The sequence below is a fragment of the Pecten maximus genome, chromosome 16 (genome assembly GCF_902652985.1).
Source record: "Pecten maximus chromosome 16, xPecMax1.1, whole genome shotgun sequence".
In the NCBI taxonomy this organism is placed as follows: Eukaryota; Metazoa; Mollusca; class Bivalvia; order Pectinida; family Pectinidae; genus Pecten; species Pecten maximus.
Window position 1 is genome coordinate 4,536,204 of NC_047030.1, and position 18,703 is coordinate 4,554,906.

Sequence of the window (18,703 nt, forward strand, 5' to 3'; positions counted from 1 at the left end):
GGCTTCTACGGGTGAAATGTTACCTACCCATCCTTTAATTACAACAACACAGGGATATTGTTAAACATTTTATTTCTGATTTGATCGGAAATAGGAAACAAAGCTAAAAGGCATGGACTCAAATAGGAGTAAACATGTACATACACGTCTAAGTAAAGAAATAGAATGATTTCTACAGTTTAGTCTAATGATTGCAGATAAAAACAAGAAAAACAACAAAAAACACAATGTTTAAATTCTGACATAAACTATTATATCTACTAAATAAATTATCATTTCTATTTTGTAATAAATTGCTATCTACTAAATAAAAGATTGCATTGATAACATTGAATAAAAACGTGATAATGAAATCTACATTGAAAACAGTTTAATGTTCAAATGTGAAGAAAAAATGATAGCAATGCTTATTAAAAGTTTTGTTCTCTTCGCAATAGTTACTAAAAAATAACAATATACATTTTGTATGTGTGTGTATGTTCCATACCAACTACAGTTTTTGTTTTGTAGCTACATTTTATGTGAAACTAAAAATGTAAATAAGCATCTACATTAATGTTATATGTAAATCGTAAGATAGATATAGATGTTTATATTAATTTAAGTATATATTATAGCAATCTTTATGTATAGTGTTTGTACTACTCTTCCTGTAACTGTATGTATATTGTAAGTATCTTTGCCGTTTCATAAGCATTTTCCAGCAAAGCAGACACATCTAATGATAAATTCAGAAAAAAACATCAATCAATATAGCAGGATAGGTTTCGCTGTATGCACATTAAAAGATTGCAAGAAACCCATTTAATGGTAAGCGCATTCAGATATTGTGAATTATAGACTATGCCTTAATAATGAGTGTAACCATTACCATATAGCTGTTTTTTGGGTTTTTTTTATTAAAAGACTTCTCGATGAACAAGAGACCGCACGTGACATCCTTTTTACTTTTCCATGTGCGTCCTCTCGCATCACCGATCAGTCTTTTGAACAGCTGTATGATTCAGGTTCAGCTGCATGATTCTGCAAAATGTGCCGAATGAGATAAAAATATAAAGCGAGAGGAAACTGAAACTCCATAATTTCATTTTTACTGTATATAAGATACATCTAAATGAAAGCGAAATACGAGAATAACCATTTTAGGGCTTATCTAACACAATGATGTGTTTACTTAGCTGAATCGTTAATATTCCTTTAGAATCAACTATTTGACGAGAAGGCTTTCTGTGGTATTTCATTTCTAAAGCAAAGACACTTCCTTCCATGCTGCTATGTATAATGTCAGCTATTAATCGAAATCAACGTTGCCGCGGGATGTTAATAAGATAATATCTCGGCATATTCATATATATTCTGTACATGTATATATATATATATATATGTGTGTGTGTGTGTGTGTATATAGAGCTATAGACACCTAATCATGACAATAGTTTCCAAACTAAATAAGTATTTGAATTTTGTTTTTTGTTTATTTATGTTTTAAAATAATGTATCAATCCTATTATGCATTTAAAGAAATTATTACAATTAAAGTTTCTTCTTGTGATACCAGCAATATAACAGGAAGCGACGTGACAGAACTGTCCACATCGTCGTTTGCTTTTGGATCAATAGTATAATCACAAGTTTTTTTTTATCAAGTCTACCGGAAATGACGTATACAGTGAAGTCATGTCGATAACACAATCAGTTTTTACAAGTGGGATGCTGTGATCTCGATCACAAAATTAATTTCTCAAGCGCCATAAACGGTGCTTCAAAGGCGATAGACACTACAAATGCCCCCATGAAGGACATTGTGGCGTGGCCCAGGAAAAGATATATCTGAAATTATGATACAAAATGTTAGAAAAATATGTCGCAATGCAATTTGTAGAAATATAAAAGAATCATATCAAACAATCGTTAAGACTGGGTCGTACATGGATCATTATTTTGGGTTTACTTGTGAAGGCAAAATCTTGTGGTTACAATACATATCTTCGGTATTTTTTATTTTAAAAGAACTAAAAACTTATGCAAAATGAGTTACATATTCAGGAAAACGTTGCTATTACGATTTCTTATCATCCGAGATAATATTTTGTAATCAATTACATATCTTAATAGTAAAATGAGCAAAAACTTACGATATCGTAGTCCGTTAGATAAACGAGGGAACGCTTTGAATACACGTGTAAAATCATCATCATAGGATGTAACAGGTAGGCGGCATAGGACAGACGAGATAGAGGTACCAGGCCTTTCCATGACAGGATGGAGTTCACGTGTCCTATTCAAAGTCAAAAAGTGGAACATCATTTAAAATAAAATATATGTATCACCCTTACAGAGGGAATATATGTGAAGGGAGAATTGCATATTTTGTCGTAGAATATTCACAAGAAATATATCGACGATTTTATCTTAATGAAACAAACGAGTAATCGTGAATTTCCGTTATGCTATTTATGTTCAACCATTAGTACATCAGGGATAATTGTGTATATGTGTGAGGTTCTCATTTTCATTTGTTTGAATCATTATTTGTATTCTATTTTTAAGGTGAGTCTAAGATTAATTGTTGTTGGCCAGTTAAATGGTGATGTGGAAGTTGCCCCTAATTAGCAATGATGCCTATGGAGATGAGAGGTTTTAGGTGATAATTGATAGAGTTAACAGCAGTAGGGTTGTTATGGCTGGTGTAATTATTAGATCTAAAGTATATTAGATGCAAATAGTTGTCAGCTCCTTCACGGGATGATATATGATACCTTGGAGGTCATTCTCAGAGGCAGGTGTATATACTCATGATTTCGTTTATAAAAGGCAAGTGGTCGGTCTCAAGGACCGGTATATGAATGGGCATGTGGTCAATTTCGAGGACTGGTTTATAAATAGGTATGTGGTCATTTAGGGGCTGCATTAAAATATATTCTCGTGCTGTGGTATAAATAGGTATGTGGTCATTCAGCAACTGCAACGAAAATATCCCAAAGGCTCTTGTTTAAATAGGAATGAGATTATGATCTAGCTTATAGTAACTTTCTGCTGTGCAGTTATTTTCTTTAGACAACTCTTGATTACTGAAAAGAATTGGGATAGATTCTAATCAATACTACTTGAATTTGTATATGGATTAGAAATGGATATATCTTGATAGACAAGTACATTAAATGAAACTCATGTTTCAATAAAACTTGTCTACTTAAACAAATATGATAGTGCTCACCTCCCATGTCGTTGTGACAAGCGAAGATCACCCAGGCAACACAGAGTGACCATACAGGTCGACCGACGCCCTCATAAATGGCGTTCTGTACATTGGTCCAGACCACGCCCCCTTTCTTGTTGGTAGAGTATGTGGAGTAGACCAGGGCCAGGGCGACGGCGGTGGCTGTAGCCCATCCGATAAAACCGATCGCCTGTCAATTACACAGGAATTAGTTATTTAATAAAATAACAGGGTATATAACGAGAACAATGGTTAATTTTCACAGCATATCTATAGTCTAATGACATTTTAAGAAATAACTTGAATACTCCAAGAAGAAAAAAATGTTTTTCGATATGTAACACGAAGAAACGTAATAATAATAAACATTAACAAACCTTGCTGAATGCTTTCCTTGGTCGTTTGTAGAAGACGATTCCAAGGAATAAACCCACACAGTAGGCACCAACACGACACCAGGGAGTAATGTAAACGTTATTCCAGTAGTCCCCTCCGTCCGACTTCATTCTATACAATAACATTTTAAATCATTACGGAATACAGACATGATAACGAAAACCATAATCCATACTCAAAATCAATTGACGAAGGAAACTGTTAATTAAATTATAGGTTTGTATGGAGACGCATGAAAAATACAAGGACACTTAGACCAGGTACTCCGGAAGAGTAATCGTCTTCTTAAGTTATAAGTTATGGATAATTATATTGAATATTTCCTTATTTTGTCAACAATATGTTCTTCTTTCATCTACAATTTACTACTTAAAACAATGCCGCCCTGTGTTGATTGGGGAGTTTTGCTTTCTTGACATGTTATTTGTAAGAGAAATATTGTTTAATACTGATACAAAATAATGTAAATCGCTTTTAATGACGTATATTGATATGTCACTACTTCAGGTAATTTTCATTTTCACATTGACCTAATTTTTGTAGAATTATTACATTGATGGATTTTATTTTTAAGTATTGGAATGATGCACAAATATATTCATTGATCATTTCAAAGAACACAAATAATGCCTAGTTTCTGCTACGATCAATGAAAGGGATACGGATACCAACTCTTAGGCCCGGGAAAGGGAAAACATCAAATAGTCCATTGTTATTTTAGTTCAATTAAACATTTTGTTTTAAATATACCAATTAATAAGAATACTATACATTTAGTATAAATTACGATATACTCACGTGAAGAAATTCCCGTTGTAAACGTATTCTTTCCATATCGCTGTAGCGATGCCTACCATCAGCAGCATCGTGGATATAATAATTCCTATTGGCAGCGACCTGTAAAGGATTATAAAACAATATCATCGTATTCCTTATACATATTTTACTAAGGAAACCAATGAGAAGAATTCAAAACAATTTAATCTAACGAAAGATAACCCACAATCATTGCAGCTCCAAATGGATATAAAACCCTAATTAAGTTCATTGCATCATCGATAATATCATATCAGTCAACAGAATCTAAACCAATATTTGCCATAAATATAACATCTAAATATGAAATTCGAAGTTTCACATCTACAGTACCTTATAATTGATAGGATGTGTGGAAAAATAAAACTATTGTTATTCATTCATTCATTCATTCATTCATGCATTCATTCATTCAGTAATGGAGTTATAGTTTTCGGTTGCGCCGATAGGGAATTAGAACATATGGGTAAAGTCTATGAAAATATTTCTGCTATCGTGATAGGAGACAAAGGAATCTAAATGGATTTCATCCAACCAAATGACTATAAACACTTACACTACACGCATATGGACAAAACATCGCCACATACCATAGGTAGTATATTACACATGTATCATGCTTTCTCGTTATATGGTATACACGTACAATGTATCGTATACTTACATTGTCAGGAAGAAGAGAAGGACCACGGATATAATGTAAAACTGCATGTCATTTGCTAGGAACCAAGTCCACGCCATACACTGTGGAAATGAAAGTTCGTGGTTAGATTTTTCCTCGTAAATTGTTAACCGCAATTTAGTTACATTATGCTATAAAGCAATTATATTTATGTTATCATTCATATTTGCATCAAATTGTAACAGGCCACATAAAGCTAAAATATCATTTAAGAATCAAGTTTAATTCAACAAATAATAACTTAAACGTTAAATAATTTACACCAAGGAACACAGTTTTGAACAATGCGCGAGACTTGCAGTAATTATGAACATTTATGTATAAAAACATGTTCTGCCAAAATATGATACGAATGTTAGCCTCTCACGAACAAAAAGCATTTAGATATGTATATTGTGTAATGCTTTCCTACTGCTATAAGTCACCTCTATTGGCACGGAAACTTACTAGTGTTGTTGACACAATTTTATCAGAAAATTAGCCAATTAAAAATATATAAAATGAATAACAACCATCACTGACCATATATGCCCACACAGATAGTAACATAATAAAATGTACCTGTTTATCCACGTTAACGAGGTTGTTGATATATAAGATGTTTGTCCACCAGCTATCCTTGCAGTTCTCTGAGGTTTCCACGGCGTTTGGCCACAGTGGACCATGGCCTATGTACTTGATCAGTGTGGCGTAGATAAGAAGAACCATCCCGTACATTGGAGTCAGTCTACAATTTAGAGAGTATTATACTTCATCCAATTATCTATGTCTTAAATTATTATGTTGTGGTTATACAATAATACAGTATTGAGTATTTTTGTACCATATACGTTTTTTCCTATATGTCTTTAAAAGGGAGTGGCAAAAAGAGGGGAAAAACCTCGTTCACATTTGTACTAACAAAGAAAGGTTATACGGTAATTTGTTAATTAGTAAGAATAGGATATTTTACTTAACAATATTTATTTCCTAATAACAATATCTGTTTCTCTTTCATTTTGTTTTCTATTTATAGTATTTGGGGAAAAGAAAAGGGGAAAAAACATAAACAAAGAAATCACAAAAATGCGCCAGTGCCAGCTCATTAAACGATTCGGTAATAATACAGTGTAAGATACATACACGTGTATACTTCGAGTGTTAACTTATATGAATTATTATGTATTTTTATTACAACTATAAAAGAGAGGTATTATACTCAATATTCAGACATTAATGATCAAACATATATGCCTATTTTTTGTTCTTATGATAATCTTCAAATTAGTTATGCTTTTATGAAAGACTATACTGACTTCCAAATAACCTACCTCCAAAACCTATGGAAGAAGTAACGCAGGACGTAGTTGCCAATCTTTGGTCCAGTGGGATGGGCCTTGAGTTTTGCCATCTGCTTCAGTTGTATGTATGTCAATAGCATGCCGCTGTATGAAACAAATAACAAACATTTGTAATAAATGTACATGTACGATAAAAAATATCTAAGTGATTGCATTCTTTATAATGGAAATGACCTTTTTTTTTTAGATAAATGTAAGTAAGATATCTAATAAGCTATGAAGGTACATGTATTATTCTGCAAGACATAAAGCATTGTGTTTTTTTATGTGAAACTTTAGTGTGTTTCCCAAACAATAAGGGGGGAATCTAACCTCATCATGTAGAAGGTATCGACACTAAACCTCCGGCGACCACGGCTTGGAACGTAAACCGCTGTATTATACTCAACGCTTCTACGAAATTGGCTGTCAATAAATAAATTAATTAATCAATTAATAATAAAATAAATGAACGAATGAATCAACAATTCGCCTCAAGTCTTAAAACAAAAATAAAGTATTCATATGTTTTGTACAATTACATAATTATATGTATGATAATTTGAAATTACTCTGTTACTGGTATCGCTTTGAAGTGTTAGTATTTAAACAAGTGTAGATACTGTGTAACCATGCTCTCTATTGGTTAGTTTACCTGTTGACCAGCTCTCCGAGGCGCTCGATATCAGACCGTAATTATAGGTATGGCCTAACATAATCCAGGTGATGCTGAAAAACCTGATGCCGTGGATACAGTTGATTGAGTTCAGTCCCGTTTTCCCGGTCAGTATCTTTGGTGCGTTGATTTGCACGGAGAACGCTTTGGCGATGCTGACTAGTACACCTAGACAATGATATATAGTAAAACCTGTATAGACGAACTTTGAATATAAAACACTTGGTGATACTAACAATAATCTTATTTTGTTACACCACTCACTATTGATATTGGCCATGTTTGGCCTCCCGAGATTACAGTTTATTCCTATTTTCTACGTCAAGTGGTTGTACAAAAAACTGGTGGCTGCGCCGAAAGCTATGTCGTTAATTCAGGAGTTGTTAGTAATGTAATAAGTCAAAATGTAAAATAAATAAGATCGAGTAGAAAAAGCGATCATTGGTTTATTTTGTTAAACGTCCTATTAAAAGCCAGGGTCATTTAAGGACGTGCCAGGTTTTGGCGGTGGAGGAAAGCCGGAGTTCCCGGAGAAAAACCACCGACCTACGGTCCGTACCAGGCAACTGCCCAACGTTGGTTTCGAACTCGCAACCCAGAGGTGGCACCTAAACCACTCGGTCACCACGAAAAAAATCGAAATGTGCCTGACCTATTATTGAAATATTGTATAAGATTGGTTTTACCCGATGATTTCGGAAAAGAGATATTTTAGTTTACCAGAAAACATTAATGATTCGCAAACAAACATGTCTGTTCTCGCCCGATATCCCTTTATAAGATTTTAAATGATTATTTTGAATTAGAAAACGCTAAGATGTGAATCATCTACAACTAAAACAAGTTTCTCCTCGACAAGTAACCAACTATATTTCTAATGTCATGGTGTATATAATGCAGCTATCGTACCTTCTTTATTAGTAATATAATATTGTGTATATATTGAACCTATCGTGCCTTCTTTATTTGTAATATCATAGTGTGTATTGAAGCTATTGTACCTTCTTTATTAGTAATATAATATTGTGTATGTATTGAAGCTATTGTACCTTCTTTATTAGTAATATAATATTGTTTTTATATTGAACCTATCGTGCCTTCTTTATTAGTAATATAATATTGTGTATATTGAAGCTATTGTACCTTCTTTATTAGTAATATAATATTGTGTATATATTGAAGCTATTGTACCTTCTTTATTAGTAATATAATATTGTGGATATATTGAACCTATCGTGCCTTCTTTATTTGTAATATCATAGTGTGTATATTGAACCTATCGTACCTTTTTATTTGTAATGTCATAGTGTGTATATTGAACCTATCGTGCCTTTTTATTTGTAATGTCATAGTGTAAATAGTACAGCTATCGTTCCTTCTTTATTTGTAATATAATATAGTGTATATATTGAAGCTATATCGTACCTTCTTTCTTTTTACGCTGCTGTCTAGCAGTATCCTGTTTCTGTAACTCGTTTTTGGTACCGACCTCGCCGTGTGAAACACCGTTCGATTTTTCTTCAATGGCTGTAAATGGAATGTCTGATTCATGTTGCTTCGATTCTGCGTGCGGTACGTAGTTTGCAGGAAGCCCACTTCCGTTTGATTTACCCATTGTCTTCAAGGCTTGTCCATTTTCCGCCTTAGCAACATCTAATGTTTCGTAGTGTTTGGTGTCTTCGTCTTTCGTGTAAGCCAGGTTGCTATAGGCACTGTCCGCTTTGGAAGATTGGTCGTTTTCAGCAAAAACACCACGTGTTTCCATTGATACGTATAATGTTCCGATCAACATTAGAAATGCGAAAATACTGAGAATGATTCTGCAATGAAGAAAACACAGCTGGTTGAAAAACGTAAGGCGATACTTTCATTGAAAATCCATGTCGATTGCAAAATATATTCCAGCGTGAGAATTGTGGTTTAAGCTATGTGTTATCAACATTAATTATATTTAAGTTGTTTATTTACTGATATTGGTATATTTGGCTAGGAGAGAGTTGATATAGACAAACTTTGATGCCTAATCTTTTTGTTTTAACAGCAAACTTATTTAAAATACAATGGCATGTAAATAGGAGAAATAACGTATTTTATCATATCATCCATTGGGTCCGAAAATGTAATATTTTTATGTCTCTAGTGTAACATTTCATCGTTCAATTGAGTTATTGGCATGACAGACAAATTAAACAAAGCTACACGGAGTTATCAACTTAGACGTTAAAATGTCAATCTTCGGCAATCAGCAACGCTGACAAGAGCAGTATGGGACTGTGACGTCAAGGAGTACCTGGATACATTACGGCGTTATATAACCAACCTGATATATATTTACGTTATTGTTTGGTTAAACGAAAGTGTGGCCTTATAATCCAAACTTTTATAAATACAATCATGCTTTTCATCCCGAAATCCTTTTCTTTGCCAGTTTGTGTTGTTGATTTTACAGGACCACTCTCACAATCCTCGTTTGTGTAATACTGATATAACACCGTTCTAGAATATAACATATAAGACTAGATTACATGGATTATATATTTCTATCTGAATGATAACACGTGTATACTTACATGGCCAATACTGCTGCCAGGTCCTGTGTAACGTCTAAGTCCTGTGAACAATCAACAGACTCTACCAACGACGTGTAGTTACGGAAAACATCTGTCGCAAAAACATAACATTATTATCTGAAAGAGACTGACAAATGTCCGAAACGTATTTTGTAGATGGAATGTCTAATAAAAAAATACCAATTAAAACAACACAATCAAAACGATAATTAATGTAGTTTTCCTTGTGGTTTTCCGAAAAAAAAAATCACATGACAATAGTACATTGGCAGTCGAACACAATGAAATTGCACTCCTTATTATCATTTTATTGATATTCAGAGAAGTATACTTTTAATCCAAAAGCGGAAATGCAGATTTTAAACGGTTACAAGACAACATTCGTAAACACAAAAACAGCATCACAGCTTTGACAGGAATGCAAAAGTGAAAGAAATAATGTCAACCAAACGCATTAACATCAAATATTACCATGGAAGGACAGCTTCGTTCGGGGTGAAGCCAAAAACATACTGTAAAATGAAGATGAAAAGTCCTATCGATGGAATCTGACTATATATAAAGTCTTAAAATGCGTGCTGAACTGGAAATGTTAATCACATTATTTGATATGGTGATGTAGCATATCTCAGAACGTATTCATGTATGTGGTATTAACCACTGTTATCGTGATAACGATGGACAAAACCAGACAACGTTGACCATGTTGACGTTCAAACGAATACACTGAAGAACAAAGGAAACAGTATATAAAACTGTTTATGCATCTCCATCTCTACTATATATCGGTATGACGAGACCCGTTTATGATGACTTACTTAATTTTAAAAGTCCATATATGTCACTTCCTGCACATGTGTTTGGAACGCAAACACCCCACGTGACCTTCAAGGAAATGCCTTTTGTATCCTTAAAAACAAAAACAAACAATATTGAACTATTTTTTGATTCCATATGACATCGGCGAAAGTGTCGGCGAAAGATTCTGTTCATAAGAGAAATCTCAAATTGGTATATAAGAGAGTCGCATTTCTACATTGTTAGGACGGCATACGGTTATGATGACGTCATAAATGGTTGATGACGTCATAATAATGTTACCTAAATATGTCTTATGATATTTATGACATGGTTGTATTACAGAGTAGGACGGACCATTCATGTCGCTGCACTATGATAGGTAGTGCTCAAGTACACGTTGACTATGTTTATTTGCAATTTAATCAGGTAGAGGAATGAGCATATGTAAACTATGTTCAGTATTTAAGTGTAAACAGTAGATAAACATTCATTTATTGAAATGTAACTGTCCATACATATATTTGCATCACGTCAGACCTATACTACACTATTGTCGTAAGTTTATATTTAATGTATGAAATAGTGAATCAAAACAGCAATTATTAATACATGTTTATGTATTTAAATATTTCCGAAATTAAATTTCAAAACAAACATACAAAATGTAACTTACCAGGCCTAACCCATCGACAACACTTTGTGGAACGGGTATGCGAACACGACAGTATTTGGACCCCACGGATCGGGGGTACCGCGGTCCAGATCTGCGGATGCTTCCAAGAACCTCACCAGCTTTGATATCGGATCTGACTTCTAAGCACTGGTCAAACGAACCAATGAAATTGATGTTTCCCTTTTCCAGTCCGGCGGGCACTTTGCCGTAGGAATCAACCACTGAAAACAGGAGAATGACGACATGTCAACAAAACGTTAATTCTAATTAGATTTAATTAAATCACACTATCTTAATGGTGATTTAAACGTACAAAGACAGCAGAAGTATCAGACAACGACCTCCGATCGCTTCAAATTTATATCGGGAAAGAAAATGAGATGATACTCAAAAAGAAGACCACGATGACGAATATAATCTGTCTCCATTTACGTAAACAACCTACATTTTCAGAAACCTCGTGTCACATTTTGTTTTCTCAGTCCACTCCTGGGCCCGGTTCTTTAAAGGATGACTAGCTTTAAATCACTTTATAAGTCAGAATATAATTTCACCTGTTCAGCAAAACCGGTTTGTGTGTATTCCTTAACATAGACAGATATGATTAGTGTTGTTAACTATTGTTAAACGTAATTTAAGGGCGGCCTCCTCACGTGCGAAATGCATGCGTGTGGTAGATGTATGTGTGTAATTTGGAAGGATGCAGTATGTTTGTGTTTGTTTTCTTGTGATAGTGCAGAATTGATGTCGACTTTATAGTGCTGCCTCAATGAAACATACTGCTGAAGACAACAAGCAGGATCCCCCGCCTTGTCACATTATACTGACAACCAGCTAACCAGTCGTCCCACTTCCAAAACTGCCGAGCAGCAACCATAATTTTGGCTACTGGCGATAGCCGAGTGTCTATAGCAATATTGGGAATCGGAACAAGTATAGTTTGGCTGTGTCAACATCTCATAATAACTATAACACGTAGAATTTTGTGCATTTGACAAGTTATAGCAATGCGTGCGACTTAGTGCACAATCCGTCAACTTTTGCAGAATGCATTTTGTATTTCTAGCCCAAAATATCTGTTTGAAAAACAGCTTATGAAATGACAGTAACCTTCAACTAATCTAGTAAGGGGTAGGGGTTAACTTGTCCCGCCAGCCTCTCACGTTTACAGCTCGTATCATTTATATATATTTTTTCACCGCTTGTCTGTGTCTGTGCATATCTATGACTGATGCATTCAGAACATTTAAAAGTACAACAGAACTTTTTCATGATAACGTCTATAAGTATCATTATACAATCGTGTTTACAGCAAGGACGTTGCAGTAGAAGCAGACTGTTGATAACCCGATGTAAAAAGCAAGGCAACAGACACCTGCTGTTATCGTCTGTTATTAGTATATACTCAGTCGTGACTTATATCATAGGAAGGGAAATCGAACAAGACTATAACCTGTCTAGGAAGGGAAATCGAACCAGGCTACAGATAACCTGTCCAGGAAGGGAAACCGTACCAGACTACAGATAACCTGTCCAGGAAGGGAAATCGAACCAGACTACAGATAACCTGTCCAGGAAGGGAAATCGAACCAGACTACAGATAACCTGCCGTGCATTTTCGGATACAAATCGAGTTTATATAGTAAAACAAAATAACAATAAGGAAAGTACAAAGCGATCTGTGAGAAATGAAATAAGAATAAATTGTAGGAAAATATCTTCCGATCGACAGCCTCGTGGCCTTTGATCTCTTATTTGTAGACCATGCAATCGGGACAGCAGATGCAATTCTTATGTACTACATGCAGCCCACAGGCAGGTAGGAAGAGACTACATGGCGAATATCATAGAGTTTCATAAAAATGACTGATCAGAATCTGACGATTGTTAATAAACTGCGATTGACCGATTTGCCTTCTGAACAACTGGGCCTAGAGCGAAAAACAAGGTATCGGGAACAAGTCGCTTGGCAACGAATAAGCTAGGGCATGTAAACACCGTGAGTTGGGGAAGTAGGAATACAAAGAAATAGAAAATAACATCAGGGAAATTACAAACATCACGCTAATGTTATAGTTTATATATGTGGTATGTCCCTACAGAGGAGACAGATGGACAGTAGCCGCGACAGATACATAAAACTAACTAGAGAGTACATATCTATTGAAGTTAGAAACGACTCCTATAGTACTAGTTTATGAAAATGTCGTTGCTGGGGCTTTTTTGTCAAAATTTATGACTATTCAATTGATTAAAAAAACCAAAAGAAATAAAATCATGTTTTGAAGATAATTTTAAAAGAATCAGAGCATGTGTCACAAGGAATCGCTATCTGTTATAGGGTAGTGGCGTACTAACCGTACTAACCGCATTCCCGACCGACATTTGTCTGTGATGGTTTGGCGCTAATTGTCAGCTTTACATTTTTCTCACAGAAAAATGAAAAAAGAAAGGAAACTGTTTTCATTATTAGTTTTATTAATGATATGTTCAAAAGATACAATGAATACAATCTATTTATATACAATAATTTCTTTTTCCTTCTTTAATGATCATATTCAACAATACATCCAGAGGGATATTCTCATCAAAATTTATTCAAGTAGAGTATGCCTATCGTAGAAATTCGGCGATTCAAACAGCAGTGCTGCTTAACTTGTTAGTGTACAAAGCAACGTGTAAGAAATATAAAGGACATTCATTCCCATCCATATTCTCATTTAAGTTGTTGTAAAACCTAATAACAGCGCCACAAATTATTTTCTATCATTTATCATATTTTTCTTTAAATTTTAGAATGTCGATTAAGATGTGCATACTTTAAAGCTGGTGATACTCTGAACGTGTCAGCGCGAGATATTTTATCTTCGGTGATGTCAGTATGGACGACCTATGTAAGTCTAATACAAATATTTTCTATTTTTTTCTGAAGTCTTCTGTCGATAGATTGTACCTACGTCCATAAACTTGTACTACATTTTTATCTATCCATAGAAAAGTATCAATATAATTTCTACATTTATAATCAAATATTGATAAAATTTCTTCGCGTATGATCATCGATAATTTTATCACACGATTATTCTTTTGTAAGTCGTTTTGACATATTTCACCGATTTTTCTAAGTATTTAAAAAAGATAATAAAAGAATAGGACAAATATATTACTGATACAAACGGAAGCCTTATATCCTAATTAGTTATGCTGTCCGAATGGGTTTTCGTCGTGTATTAATTTCGAAATTCTTGGTATTTTGAAACTAGTGTGTCAAACGACCAAATATCAATATAGAACTTGATCTAAAACTTTACTGTTATTGGTTTCCAATATATTAAAGTTCCTTGATAAAGTTTGATTTTCTCTGTAATCGAACAGCATTGAAGATCTTTGCCAAAGCAAAATATGCGTCTTTAAAATAATTCATCAGAACACCGAAATTTTTTTTATGAATGTAAGTACTATTGAATAAAATGTCCGTGTACACGTCAAGGAAAGCCATTATTAACTGTTATCAAAGTTTGAAAATGCACGCACTAATCACGTATGGTCTGTTTAATCAATCTAATATCCCACGAGCCGTTAAATTTCGTTATCATCTTATTATTACAAAAGGAAAAAATAAGTTCACGTGTTATAGATAAGTAGGTTATTTTCAGTATCTTGATGGACTTTGCCCCGTGAAATGCATGACGTCGATGTTTTGCATGGTAACGGTAATCACGTTTGAAGACGATTACATCACGTTACCGAATTATTTCGCCCTGTATGGGGTGCTCAGGTAATCCCAAATGGCAGGTAGATAAGTTCAAATTCCTTGTACGTAATACGTGCATTCAAGCACAGATAAATCGCAGATACCTTTATATATCTTAAATCTATTTTATTTTTAAAATTCGTTGAATTATGTAAGGAATAAATCGCAGATACCTTTGTATATTTTCATCTACTTCGTTTTTTTTCTTAATTTCGTCGAACTACATCGGATATAAATCGCAAATACCTTTGTATATTTCAAATCTCTATATTTTTTTTAATTTCGTTGAATTATATCGGGGATAAATCGCCGATACCTCCGTATATTTTGAGTCTCTAAGATTTTAACTTCGTTAAGTTGTGTCGGATTAGCTCATCTGCAAATGACACCTGGTACTTGAATGAAAATTATATCAAAGTTTGAACTCCAATAACTCAATATTTTATTTATTCTGCATATCCATATCACATCACACATTATAAAGACATATACACAATTTATAAATAAACAATACATTTTTTTTTCATAAAAATCATTATCAAAATACACATACCAATATTTGTGTTAACGCCCACCGAGAACGGCTGATGTGGCCGTGACTTTTGAATGTATAACTAAGTCTGATAAAGTAATCTAAATAACCAAGATAAAGACATTATCGTCTATTCCTGAGTATCAGTGTAGGAGTTCAGCAAGTAAAACATATGAATTATCAGAATGCATACAGGATAAAATACATCTGGTGTCGAGCAAGGTCATTGACATTTACATGTATTAGATGATACATGCATTGATTTTAATGACTTATTTGTTTTTCCATTCTTACGTATTTATAATGTTCCGACAGAATGGTGAATTGGAACAATGTTAAATCTAACTGCCTCTATATGTTAGCTTGTTGAGAGCGGGGAGTCTTAATTGAATAAATATACTTCATTATCCTCAACGAAATTGGCACAAAACTCCTAATTTAATTGCTGCTTCGTTATCGTTCATAATATTTTTTTCTCGCTGGTCAAAACACATATACTAGTAAACATGATGTAGACAAAGCATTCAAACGATACACATAGGTAATTACATATGTATAACAATATATACCATATCAAAGTGACACCTGTCCTAACAATGGCTTTACCCATGGAGGACAGATGAGCATTTCACTTTACTAAATGCGTCAACATCACCGCATTGTCTACCAAAAGATAGAAATGAATAGCTCGGACTATATGATACATTTGTTTTTGCAATTTAGTTATGGCATTTATGTAATATATGAAAGGAAATTGAAAGCACGTAAATACTTTTATGAACCATATTTCAGTAAAATTCAATTATCATTATTCATGATTAAGCTCGTATCGGTATGTAATTGTTAATGAATGATGTCATTTCTCAGGATGTGGTTGTTAAAACGTCCTACATAACGTATGAAATTAATGGTATAAAGGTCCTATATGACGTATGATATTAATGGTATAAAGGTCCTATATGACGTATGATATTAATGGTATAAAGGTCCTATATGACGTATGATATTAATGGTATAAAGGTCCTATATGACGTATGATATTAATGGTATAAAGGTCCTATATGACGTATACTTTAAATGTTAAAATGGTCATATATGACGTATATCGTTTCTATCATCTAGTTTAGTTCAAAACTCTTAATTTAACAAAAAAGGAGACTTACCATAATATAGTTATTGGTATATATTTTTTTTAAACAGATGAACGCCTAGTAAAATATATCGGAGGAATGCCGCCGGCTACTCAGAGGAAATTTATATTGTCGGGCAGGTACACATGACCCCAAACATGAAGATTGGACAAACATTACTGAAATGCTTCTATAATTTGTTTTGGACATAATTTCAAGGTTACTCACTTTTCAATGCCCAGGCTTTCTCCGCTTTTACTGCATCCAGAAAGTCGATGGTGTCCTCATAACAAGTTTCGCTGATTGGATCTGCTTCGGCCGAACTGTTATACGGCATCAGAATACTTGCGCTCACAGATCCCAGAACGGTCTCAATGAGAGAACGCACATTCATACTCTGTAGAACACCCAGGTAGGTGTTAACGGGATTACCAAGCAGGTAGGCTTCTCCTTTCGATTGGCCAGTTTTGTTATAAGTTTTGAAAAATTCCGACTGGAATATTTTGAAAAGGAACTGGAATCTTGGATCTTGCCGAACTCTCGTAGCTGCACCAAATGCAGTTAAAAGTCCAGCATAAACGAACTCCGTATCTCCACCGTACAGATTATCAAGGATAGGCTTACTAGCGTTATAAACTCTCATTGTAAGTCTTGGTAGGTTCGAATGGCTGACCACGGATCTAACAATTGTTAATGTGTTATTGTTGTTATTTAGAAATCCCGGGCCTTCTGTATCAATTCGCTTGAGCAGTCCAGACTTTTGGAATCCTTGGTATAATTCATCTACGAAAATATCTACGACGGTCCGAAAGGTTGGAGTAGAAATGCCGTATGCCGTTACTTCAATGGCCTTGTTTAAAGCCATGATGAAGAGCCTAGAGTCGTTGTCATGTCGGTACTGTTCTATAAGGGGTCGAGCTATCGTGATACTCTGCGTTAATGCTCCAACAAAGTTAAATTTTGTAATAATTTGCTGGACAGCTGTATTTGGGATGGGTTTATTTGGATCAAAAGTGACGTTCGATCGACGGAACGCTTTTCCAGCTTCGTCTACAAGAACTTTAACTATATCCTGAAAAATAGGGTTTTGGAGCAAATCTGGCGTAGACGTCAACGCATAGTTGGCCATGGCTTTGACGAGACCAGGGTCTGTGGATGTATTTCCTGTTGAAAGATGTTGGTACAAGTTGACGCCAGCCATTGCTGAATCGTACACATAGTGTGAAACAGATTCTTGGTGAGTGAGGTAGGCTGCTATAAGGGTAGCTTTGTCCGTATCAGAGATGTTCTGACCAGTTGTGGCAGACTCAACTTTTCGCGGCAATGACATCATTACGCTGGCCACAATCACCATAGCAACGAAACGGTATTGACGGCATCCCATTTTGTTGTTAAATAAGTAAAATTGATTTAAAATTCACAAACTTCACTTGGAGTTGAAGTTGGGTGTTCATAAAGTTGTTGTCGAAAGTTAATGTCTTGATAATATCTACATTTGTCTAATTCATAAGATTCAAATCCGGAGCTACATTGTAGTTCAATAGAAGATTAAGTGTTTTCTTCATTCATTCCGATTGTACACACACGTGAACTTAAAACAAAGGTTAAACTTATCAGCGAGAAACTGCGCCAACAAATCACTGATATTCAACGGTTTAAAAAAAAAGATACTTCCACGATAAATAGAAAGTTGCAAAACAGTCACATCGCCATCAGAAGTATTCCGTATGGGAAATATGCTAAAATGCGCCAACTATCGGTTAGCTGTCCGTATAAATAGTCTCGCCCGATCAGCTGTTAACTGTCAGACAACCTGCGTGTTGGTAAATATTGGGGCTCCCGAGGGAACTCCGGGAAAGTCGTCACTGAATTATAATCAATGTTTCCTGTCTGTTCGCTTATGGACGAAGGTCAAATGATATACAACATTCTAACAGTGTCTCTCTTTGTTTGTGGTTGGTTTAGATGTTATATTTCATCAGTCAATTATCATTATACACTGATATAAATTGGTATACACCCAATATGAGGGTTTAACACACCTTGAGATATCATAACCCAATATGAAGTTTGAATAACACTTCATATTTCCTTATATAGATAATAACATTCTGTGTCGAGTTTGGAGGCTCAT

At 34.5% G+C, this 18,703-nt stretch overlaps 1 protein-coding gene across 1 annotated transcript; it reads right to left on the bottom strand.

Moving 5' to 3' along the window:
- Positions 1-55: 55 nt before the first annotated feature.
- Positions 56-18,314, bottom strand: LOC117345229 (O-acyltransferase like protein-like). Its single transcript, XM_033908253.1, is given in 16 exon segments — positions 56-1,830; positions 2,136-2,278; positions 3,218-3,410; positions 3,598-3,727; positions 4,415-4,513; positions 5,097-5,176; positions 5,676-5,841; positions 6,425-6,538; positions 6,767-6,794; positions 6,797-6,859; positions 7,089-7,277; positions 8,535-8,929; positions 9,680-9,770; positions 10,498-10,588; positions 11,154-11,374; positions 16,798-18,314. Coding segments are annotated over 16 exon segments (3,264 nt in total). The 5' UTR covers positions 17,954-18,314; the 3' UTR covers positions 56-1,725.
- Between the last annotated feature and the right edge of the window lie 389 nt (positions 18,315-18,703).